Genomic DNA, 10,840 nt, shown 5'->3' with positions numbered 1-10,840 from the left:
GGCGGCAGCAGCAGCAGCACCCTTTTCAGGCGGGGGCTTTCAACCAGAAAAGGAAACAAAGCTAATCCTTAAATCGGTCAGTTATTTGAGAAGAAATTACATACATCTTGGATACGTAATTATTATAAATGTCAAACACATAATATACAACCCAGATGGAAGAACCAACTCATTGTTCAAGACCTGCCTTTTCTCTGAGGTCAACCCTTATTTGAAGTTTGCATTCAAAATTAATCGACTTCAGTGTGATACGCACAGTAGGAACAATTCCAAGGCGCCTTTGTGACTATACAATATTTAGGGTCCAGAATAATGTCTTGCGAAAGGTAAGGACAAGGAGATATCATCTGCAACAGTCAAACGTCAACTCGTTTAGCATGTGTAATTAGAATTCTTGGCAACCTTAATACTCCATTCTGTTTACCATAGGCAACCTTCCCTGCATGTCTTTGTGAAGGTGTTCGATTCAAATAGGAGGGCTCATACAAGCAAAAACAGTGGTCGCGATCAAATCCGAGCATTCCAAACTGGCGTCACTCACTATTCAGAGTATATTTTTCATGTAAAACAGGAAAGAGCCAATCAAGGAAAACTGAGCACCAAACCACAATCAAAAATACAGCTTGTCTTGAACTCCCTTCACAAAGCCTTCACTAAGCTTTCTTATGCCTTTTTCAAATCCAAAATGGTGGGATATTTCATTTTCAGCGTACTTGATCTCATTGAGAGAAGCTGCACTGTCCCTCTCTAACCCCGGTAGTCTAGCAACACGGAACAAGCCTAACAGCGCGTTACTTTATCAGTTCTGCTTGCCGGGCTAAATTAAAATGATGGTGAAAATGCCCATCGCTCCAGCCACTGAGGGGACTGGTAGGGAAATGGTCCATTAAACCCAGATCAGGAGCTATTTATAGAACTAAGCGACTACTCGTTAATGTCGCCAGCAGCTACCAGTGAAATCTCTCACAGACACAGGGCTAAACATTTGCACCCTGATTCTTTTCCTGTTCAAACTTCCAGATGACGAAACGTTTAGTGAATGAACTTCGACTCAAGCAAGCAGGGAAAGAGGTTTAAATGTTCCTTTGCATTGAAAAAAGGTTCGTTTCTCCCAAGACGTATATCCCATCTCCCCAAAAGAGACAGAGGGGAAAAAGGGAAATAATTTCTATGCTTAGGGGGTATGGGCTAAACTGAATGATTCTCTCCATCACAATATGAAGATTTGACTGTTAGTCTCTGAAAGCGAAGACGCTACTTAGAAATCTAGAGAAGGAAGACAGCTTGTTACCTGCAAATGAATCTCTTGCTATAACGTTGCGATCTGATTGTGCATTTGTTTCCCTTCTGCATTTCATGTGCCTGCGCGCTGACTGGCTGCCAGCGCTATCTTACCAGCACAGCAAGCTGACGAATTGCTCTTTAATAAGGCTCTCGTTAATCTTTTTTCCCCAGGAGATCCGTATTTTCTAGTCAGATAAGGTTGAAAAATTTCAGACAGTGAGAGGCGGCGAACTGGCCCCTCGCCCCCCGTTCTTCCTTCCCGCCGGCTCCTGCACTTTCTTCGCCCGGAGCGCCCGGCGCCTGCAACCCCCGTGTGTGGCAGGAGGGGCAGCGGGACCGCAGCCCTCCGCTCTCCGGCGGACAAAACCTCGGCCACCGCCAGCCCAAGGGAGGCACAGCGGCGGGGCCGGGGCCGCCGAGCCTCCCTGCGGCCGGCAGGGGGCGCCCGAGGCGGGGCCGGGCTCGGGGGCGCTCGGCCGGTGCTGCCCCGCCGGGGCGGCCGCGTAGTCACGCGTGGGTGTGTGGGGTGTCGTACGGGGAGGCACGGCCGCACTTACCGCATATCTTCAGCCCGATCTTCCTGGTGCACCCGTGAGCCACACCGCACCACGAGTCGTAAGCTGGAAGAGAGAGCAGATTTGTTCCCCTGGGGCGGCGGGGCTGTCCGGCCGCCGCGCCCCACCCCGGTCACCCCCGCACGGCTCCATCGCCGTGAGAAATGGCTGATTCCGAGCCCGGCGGCGCTGGGCGCGGGGCAGCTGAGGCTCGGATGACACCGAGGTGACATGCTGGCCTGCCCAGAGGAGAGGGGAAGTCACCCGGGACCCGACATCTCATCGTTTACTGGCGGGGCTCCAGGGAAGTAGCAGCTTAAAATAAAGTGGCGTGAAATGGGGTCACAAAAGAGTTCAGGAATTAATTGGGTGAAAAATAGTATTTGACTAGATGATCGGACTCGCATCACCGAACCTCGGACGGATTGACGGGCTGTCGACGGCCCTCCTAGGACCGCACCCCAGAGGGAACAGGCTGCTTCCCAGCCCCTGGAGTCGTGGCTCGGGAACGCCCCGGTCGGCCCGGACTGAGCCCACGGGAAGCGGGGAACGAAGCCCAGGACCGAGGTTGGAGGGTGCACCAACCGCGGCTCCGGGCACTGCCGGGCCTCTCCGGTCCGTCGCCCGCGGCAAGGGGCAGCCAGAAATCCGGCAGCGATGGACCCCGGAGGGCGACCGGGGGAGAGGGAGCGCTGACCTGGCGTTGGGGCATGAGGGGAGAAGATTTCAGAGGAACCGGGACGAGGACGGCTCACCCAAGCACGGAGGACAGCGGCCCGACTCTCGGGGAGGGGGAAGCGGCACGGTGCTCCCGACCGGGCGGAGGAGCCCTCTCGGCAGGGACGCTGAGAGTGCCCGGGGGCGGGGAGCCTGTGTGGGCAGGGCGGGGTGCTGCTGCCAGAGGTTATCTTAGTTTTAGCCATGTTGCAAATTAATTCGATTTCTGCGTGTGACACCTCAGTCGAAGGCAGCAGTGCCTGTCACGCGCGCCTGAAACAAGACCCAGTGCTGCCGTTCGCCCCCTCCCCCGTTTTTTTTTCCAGTTTCAGAATAATGACAATAATGACTCCGATGCTCATGCCTCGTAGCTCTTTCAGGGTAAAAGCTATTACCCGCTCTGCTGTCCCTGACAACCGTTCATTTCTTACTGTTATTCGCTCTTTGTCTCCGATCTTTATAGCATCTAGCCTCTTTTTAAAATTATTATTGTCTTTTTTTCTGTAGGCGACGGTCTGAACTGCCTGGGAGGGCTATAAACTGATTCTCTATCCACCTGCAGCAGCCTTTGCTTCCCACTCACACCTCAATAACTCAAGGCGAATTCAGAGCAATTAGGAATATAACGCTTTGAAAAGCTGCAATTAGCATCCAAATTTCGCTTGATTACAGGCTTCAGCGTAGGCTGAAAGGAAGCTGCAGCATTAGCATTTATAAAATGTAGCGGGGAGACATCCGCTTTAATATCCTGGTGTAACTTCGCCCTTTAACGGATTCATTTTCTCCACACCCCTTCCAACATCCCGATTTTTTATCCATCTGGGAGGTCAGTTTATTGTCTATATCTCTCAAAGGCGGCTGTAAGATAAAGACAGCGTTGGCCACTAAGGTGGGCTTTTCCTCACAGCGTTTTACTCGCCATGGACCGACCTCTCCTGTTCCCAGTACGAAGATGGTTTCTTTGTGTAGAGCACTTTCCGCACTTTGCTTAATGGCGCGGAACAGGGCTTCACAGATGCATAATTTCGTTTCGAAACTCGTTTTTTTGAGCCTAAGTGGAGAAAGCCTCCAAAACACTTAAAACGAAGAAAATATTAAAACCTACTTGTGGGTCGCAAATTAGGTGGGGTGGGGTCCGGAGCATCGTTGGAGGACGAGGGAGCGGAGGAAGCCATCCTTTCAGAAAAGCCCCGGTCCTCGGAGCTCGTATTTTCTCGATATTCCTCTGAGGGGTGGGCAGCAAGGAATTTGCTGGAAGGAAGAACAGGCGGGTTTAGTAGTCTAGTCTCCTGGAGCACCGCACCGGAGTCCCGTCCAGACGCCAGCGGGCGGCAGCCGCTCAGGTCCCGGGGCGGCGGGAGGACAGGCAGGAGCCAGCCGAACCGGGAAAATGCCTCAACAGACTGAAGAGAAAAATCTTCCCTTCGCTAGATTCCAGGGCGCTACCCCCCGCGCCTGAATGACGGATTTAGCAGAGCATGAAGACTACAGCAATTATATCGGTGGCCACTGAGCAGGGCAGTTACACGTCTCGCATCAAATGGAGACCAGCGTGCAAAGCGGGCTTCGAAATCACCAGCCCGAATGACCTACAATCCCAAACAGATTGTTTGGGATTGTAGCCGCTTCTCGGCTTTACCACGTCAGGCTAAGCATTCAGGAAAGACTGACAGACAAAACCCCGCCACCACAAAGGTGCGTTTTTGCCCAGGTCCAATGACAAGCGCCACATACATGTGTATTTGCACACACATGTTTCAGCAAATCTGGGCCAGTATGTGCTCCGGCACTAACCAGCGATCGCCCGTGCCCATGGTCGCTTTAGTGGTGCAAATGGCAGGAGAAGCATGTCTGTCTGGGGAAAGGAAGGTGTAGGAGCAGCCCTCGCTCCTCGCCAGATGTTCAGCTCTTTCCTGGCGGACACGGCGTTCCGATAAGCAATACAGGGTCGCTGATCGAGAATTGCCGGGTCAGTGCCCAGATCGTCTCTTTGTCCCCACGGCTACCTGCGATTTATTTTCTTCCCCTTGTAAAGAAAATGAAGGTCGCGGTAACGAAAGAACGCTTTCTTTGTTAGCGGCTTTTTTCAAAACGGTAGCTACCGATTCATTTCCACTGCTGAGTGGATTTACACCCGCGTGTAAACGCAACGGATTAACGATTTCAATGGAAAACAGGTATTTAATTTTTTTTAAGACGAAAAAGAAAACAGACACAGGCAGAAGAGATTTTCTAGACAATGCCTGCAAGTGAAGTAACAGGTTAGCACTATGTCTAGGGCGCTAGCTGTATCATAAATCCCATTATTTCTCCGTACGTACGACAGCGACCGAAACCGATTTTAGGGGGAAAAATTGCTCCAGAGGTTCCGAAAGGCTTGAAAAAATAGGATGCTGTTTAGAGGACACTTACCGAGGGGGCGAGCGGACACTCTTATTGCTGTAGTCCAGGCAGGCAGGGCGACTCTAGCCTGGGAGCGACCCGCCGCTTATAAACTCTGCCAGAAACGACGTCGGAATACCAATCGCGCAGCGGAATTTAATGCGAGATGACCTTTTTTTCCAGAAGTGCTCCCATTTGCTTTTTTAAAATCGTGAATCGCCGGTTGATCTGCTTCGACGCAGGCATGAGTCACAGGACTGCCGCCACCCCCTCCGCGCTGCTCCGCACGGGGGCTGGGGACCGCTGGGGCGGCCGGCTGGGGCGGGGAAGGGCGGCCCACCGGCCCCGGCTGCCGCCGCTGGTCTGCTTCGTCCCGGGGCGGTGGGGCTGACTCCCGCGGCGGGCGGGGCTGTCCAGCCGCGGCAGGGGCGGCACCCCAGGCAGGCGGTTCTGCCGTGCGAGCCCCTCGTTGAGCCCCTCGTGCGGATGGAGCCAGAGGCTTTCCCTAGACAGCACCGGCCCGACCCGAGGTCGCCAGCTGTGCTAATAGGCACCGCACACATCGGCGCACCGTTGAGGGGACGGGGCCGAACTCCCGCCCCGGCCGTCCCTGCGGCCCCGGCCCTCCCCTGAGCATGGTGCGGGACACGAATGAGCCAGGCGGGGTCCGTGTGAATTGTATCTTAGCAACAACCCTTGTCCCCCCTCTTCGCCGTGCCGAAGGTCGGATGTGACCCACTGGCTCAGCCCGCGGTTCCCGCGGCTCGTCCCGCTCCTCCCCGCCAGAGGGTGGCAGAGGCACGGGTACCGCTGCAGGGAAACACCTGGATGCCTGTGACTTGCCCTCAGGGTTGCCATTAGATTACGATTTTATACCAGACATCCCTTTGCTAAAACCAGAAACATTAAGACAGCAGTTTTTTGTACCCCTGACAACCCCATGTCTGCGTTACTTGATCCCACACCCCGAGTATGCTTAGCCAACATTTTGTGGTGGCGACCGCGGTGCTGTATTTCAGCACACCACAGTAGCTACGCAGATGCCTAAACCAAACCCTTCTCAAAAAGATGTCACGTAAGGGGCTGGCAGGAATTCGCAATGAGATGAGAGGAGGGAGATCAGCCCGATGGAGCCAAAGAATTTCATCCTGTGCAGGATATGTTGGGCAGCGCAACGAGCGGCAGGGCTGTGTCCTTTTTGAAGGACTCGAGGGAAAAGCAAAAACTTACAAACCCGTTTTGTAAAGGAAACCGGCCGACTGACAGCATTAAGTAGCCAAGACGATTGCTTTGTCGAGCACACCTCCTCTCTAGGAACTGGACGTGTAACGAAAACACCGACAGCACAAAGGCTAGTTTTTAAACACGCCTTTACAGACATTAATGGCCCTAGGTGACATGACCTTTTCTCATATCTAGGCTATCATTTTAAACGTGATTTCAACCAATCGAGCAAAACATTTGCTTAGTGCAGAGTGTGAGAAATAATAATATAACTGTAGCTATTTGTCTTTATAAACGTAAACAAACGTTCAAAGGAAGTCATGGCAGGATTGCAGTACAAAGAGTCAACGAAAGACCACGCGAAGAACCCTTAAGCCATCAGCCACTGTGAGGCGAGACCCGGGCAGGTGAATGCCCGGCAGCCACACAGCGTGTGCGCTTATCCTTCCCTGATGGCTTTCCAGAAGTGCGTGTGTCTGGAGTAAACAGACACGGTTTAACATAAATATTTACATCCTCGTAGAATCTGAGGCCCGCGAGGGGAAGGAGCCAGACAATGAAGGCCAGCGAGCCTTCCGCGGCACGTTGGAAATACGATTCTTTCCAGCACCTCGATGGCGCGGCGCTCCCGGCTCGCCATTCCGGTCAGCACCGCGGACAGCGCCCGCTCCGGCCCGGCCGCGCTGCCCCGGGCAGGGTGAGCGGCACCGTCGGGGGGGCGCGGGCAGCGGGTGTGCGGAGCCCTCGCTCCCTCCCGGCCGTGCAGGAGGATGCCGAAGGCGAACCCCAGCGAGCCCGGCCCCGCTCCCCGCCTCACAGCCCCTCTGGGTGGCGCTGTGTCTCAAGCCCAGACGCTCCGCAAAGCCCTGCGCAGAGCCGCCCGGCCGAGGCTGCGGCTGCTCCGAGCCCGGGCTCACCACGATCTATTCGTCCCGGCCCCGGCGGCGACAAGGGGAAAGCAGCAAACCCTGGGGCTCTGCGGGTCCCCCGCTCGCTCATCTACAGCGTGGCTGCACAGCACGCCTGGAAACGCTTGCTAACTCTCATTTGCAACGGACCTGCTTGAAAATGCGACCTAAACCCGAACCGCTCCAGCTCAGCGGCTTCATTCAGAACTCGCCACACCAACTGAAATCTTTGAAACACCTTTGCCAGGTGCACACGCCCAGGCCAGGGCACTCAGAGATGTGCCGCTCCCACCGAGAGAGTTCAAAGTCTTCCCCTCCAGCTGTCCTGTTCAACCAGTCTGCTATTTTCTCCTCGCATGTGACTTCCCTGAGGCTACTGCTCGAGTGCACTCTAGGCACAGGTTACAGAGAATCTCTTTGCAGTTGGGGACCCAGAAGACTTGGGTTTTGCTTTGAATCCAGATGTTTACTGAGGATGTGAAACACACAGGAAAAACCACTGATGCAAGGTATCAGCAAGGCAGTAGGATGAAGATACATAATTCCCTTAGCTGAAGCTTGTAAGCAGCACATCAGTTAGAACTCACTTTAAAAAGCCAAACCATGGAGTATTTATGGAATTCACTTCCATCCACAAAGACTACTCAATTATCACATAGTTTTTATAGCTGTGGACATAGAAACAATGACTGTCAAGCAGAAAAAGAATTTTTACTACTTGTGTTGCAGCCTGTAGGTTTGAAAAGTCACTGTGTTTGGAGCTGCATACAATATTTTAAGAGCTATGAGTGCCTCCTGCCTACACTGTGAGGAGGTCACAATGTAACTACATGCCAATAGAAAGGCAAATAGAAAAAAGTCCCTGCGCCGTAACGTTTTTGTTTCTTCATATTCTGAACTAAAGTCGCATTATATATGCATTTATCTGCAGGCAGGGCAGTAGATTTGACTTCTGGTGATTATTATTGTGGAGAGTTCCCTCCATTAATACTCTGTGTTGCCTTTTAATTGCCATTTTGTGTGGATTATGAATCTTTTAGCATGCTGGGATTAGGCAAACTCTTTCCTTGAAACTTCAATATAGTATACAATGCTAAGTACACAGAACACTTGTGATGTTTCTGAACTTGTGGGTTTGTCTTTTTGTCTTTGCAGTCTGTGATTTTTTTTTTTTAGTAACACAGCTATAATAATTTTTAATCCAGTACATTATTACAAAATATATTTATTGCATCCAGTATCTCTTTTCCTACCATTTCTGGTATACAAATATGTCTCATTTACCTGTATCTTAGATCGAATGGAATAATTTAAATAAATTTCCTTAACTCTTGACACAGAAAAATGGGAAAATTGTTCAAAACTAAGTGTTTCAGAACTTTTCTGGCTATCATCTTCAGTGCTTAAAAACACAGATAAATAAATTACTGTATATCTGCAACAACAACAAAAAAAATGAATATGCCAAGAGAAAAAAAAAAAACCAAATTAGTGCTTTGATTATTTGGCCCTGTCCAGAAAATTCTACTAATAGAAATTTGGTGAAGACTGTGGATTTATACTCCTACTCTACAGATAACTTTGGCTGTTTTCTGTCACTTGACAAAAATTAATTGAAGAGGAATGATACATTTGCTTTGGGTTTTATGAACAGTCAATAACTGATGTACCCAACTGGCACATACTTAAGGATCATGTGCATCACTCAAATTTCAAAGACAGCTCAAGATGAACTGCCAGACAGAAAATTCAGCACTGCTGTGATGAAGGGCATTTAGAAAAGTCTAATCTGAAGCACACTGTTTTACATACTTGTGGCTTCTTGTTTCAGGATGTCCCCTCCCTGATCCATGCTGGCATGTCTTGTTGTCCATTTTGATCTGCTTCATCTGAAAAACATTCCAAAGAACAACCCATAATCCCAAAACAATAGCAGTGGCAAATGCCAACTCTCAATACCCCCAAGTAAACATGGAAAGAAGCAAAGAATCCCCTTACTTTCAAACTGTAACAAAATATCTAGATGGATTTTTAAAAATTACTTAAGTTAGGTAACTGTGATTGTAGCCTGAAAAAAATAACAAAAGGGATAGTATAGCCAGTATGTCTACCAGTTTAAGAGATTGCAATTTTACCCTGCATCTGAAAGGAAATTTATTTCCCACCTCCCCCAGTAGCCCTGTAGAGCCAAGACAGCTAATGCCTGGATATAGTTCCCCTTATGATATGTTATTATAATCGTTGCATCTCACTGAATTATATCTTTTTATCCCATAGGAGGGCATCCGTTTACAATGAGAACCTTCAGCATTTTCAGCAATGCTGCTGCAGGAGATCATGCAGTTTGACTCTTCAATCTTAGAACAAATTTGGAGAGCTGGACTCTGGGATTTTTTAACATATGATTGTTTAAATTAAGCATATTTCATAAATACTCCTCAGGAAACAAGAAGCATGGGCTTTTCTGCTACTTTTGAAAAAAAAGTTTAAAAAAGTAAAAAAACACTTCTCAAATCATAACTCAGTTTCAGGTATGGGCTTTTGAAAGTCTCAAAAGTTTTTGGGATCATTAAGAGTTGTGAGCTTAGCTAGGCGCTTTTTTGTTGTTGTTTTGGGTTTTCTTTGTTTTGTTTTTTGTTTGTTTAGTTTTGTTTTTTCCCCTTTTTCTCCTCTTTCCTCTGTACTGGATACGTAAGGTTTTGCCTTGACAAGTGTTAGTTTGCCCCGGATAGCTATCAGTACTAGCGAAGTAGCAGACTTTCTGCAGCACCACATTTGAAACCCTTCCTTCTTCTGGTTTCTTTTTAGCTAAAATATTACAGAAATGGAAATAAAAATCGTTTCCAAAATGAAAAGTTAAGGGCACCTGATTGAAATACAAGGGGTTTAAGCAAAACAGCAATACCTACATTTTTTAACACAGTGCAATCAAAGCACAGAAACACAAACAGGAAGGTATGAACAGCTACAAAGATGGACAACTGGCACATGGTACTCGGAAAAGTACAGTGATTGTGCTTGTCCACCAAGATATGAGTTTGTCCACCAGAGAAAACAGATGGGCAGGTAAGAAAAAAAATCTCTTCTCTGTGTTAGACTGAGTAGTTCATATTCCCTATTCTGAGTGGATTTCATTAGCATTCTTAAAATTAACAGATTCCTATTTGGGGGTAACAGAAGAGTGCATGAGCTTTAAGAAAAGCCATCAGCTGTTACACGGGCTTCTCTATTCATTAGGAATATGGAAGATTATGAAAACATTGAGGGGCATTTTTAAGGAAAAAAACACTTCTCCCAGATCAAGAGAGAGGTGATTCAAATTGAAGACATCTCCCAACCAGAAAAATCAGATTAGAGTTGTCTTGTTACAGACACATATTCCAATCTATTTATATAATAAAATCTCATAGTTTACTTCGTCCCTTCAAAACTTCTCTGCAAGCACACACTTACCTAATGCTCTCGACTCCTCTTGATGGTATTCTGATAGTTGCACTTGAAGAAGACAACCACAGGAAAAAAGAGAGCTGCTGTCATCTGGGACAGCATTAGCAACTCAGCACTAGAACAGGAGACAGAACTTAGCCATGTTATCTTTAACAGTTCAGCCACAACAAAGATTTTTAAAGTTAAAACACATGAGATAAAGAGCAGCACTGCTCTGAGCAGTGAATCAAGCATAACCTCTCTCTTCATAGTCTTAAGGGATACTTAATGTTTGCTAGGGTTTAAGGGAACTGTCTGGGAAGGGATTCAAGAGAGTCCAATAGA

At 48.9% G+C, this 10,840-nt stretch overlaps 2 protein-coding genes across 3 annotated transcripts in view; one reads left to right on the top strand and one right to left on the bottom strand.

The window, feature by feature from the left end:
- Positions 1-8,888, top strand: part of LOC121670827 — a 12,330-nt gene extending 3,442 nt beyond the window's left edge. Inside the window, exon 3 of the mRNA XM_042041638.1 lies at positions 6,685-8,888. Coding sequence (XP_041897572.1) covers positions 6,685-7,550 — 866 coding nt within the window. The 3' untranslated portion in view covers positions 7,551-8,888. The remainder of the gene's footprint in view (positions 1-6,684) is intronic.
- The window catches only part of GAD1 (glutamate decarboxylase 1), a 39,184-nt gene extending 28,573 nt beyond the window's left edge, over positions 1-10,611 (bottom strand). The window contains exons 1-4 of one of the 2 annotated variants that reach the window (XM_042041634.1): positions 10,523-10,611; positions 8,882-8,958; positions 3,661-3,806; positions 1,842-1,904 (exon numbers count right to left, since the gene is read on the bottom strand). In XM_042041634.1, coding sequence (XP_041897568.1) covers positions 1,842-1,904; positions 3,661-3,806; positions 8,882-8,958 — 286 coding nt within the window. In that variant the 5' untranslated portion in view covers positions 10,523-10,611. Of the gene's footprint in view, positions 1-1,841; positions 1,905-3,660; positions 3,807-4,967; positions 5,641-8,881; positions 8,959-10,522 lie in introns of those variants that run through there. The other variant, XM_042041635.1, reaches the window with a different exon arrangement.
- Between the last annotated feature and the right edge of the window lie 229 nt (positions 10,612-10,840).

The sequence above is a fragment of the Corvus kubaryi genome, unplaced genomic scaffold (genome assembly GCF_017639235.1).
Source record: "Corvus kubaryi isolate FWS band 111438036 unplaced genomic scaffold, C.kubaryi_AGA036_p1.0 37396, whole genome shotgun sequence".
Taxonomy (NCBI): domain Eukaryota; kingdom Metazoa; phylum Chordata; class Aves; order Passeriformes; family Corvidae; genus Corvus; species Corvus kubaryi.
Note: the sequence above shows the minus strand (reverse complement) of the source record. Positions and strands in the feature narration are given on the sequence as shown.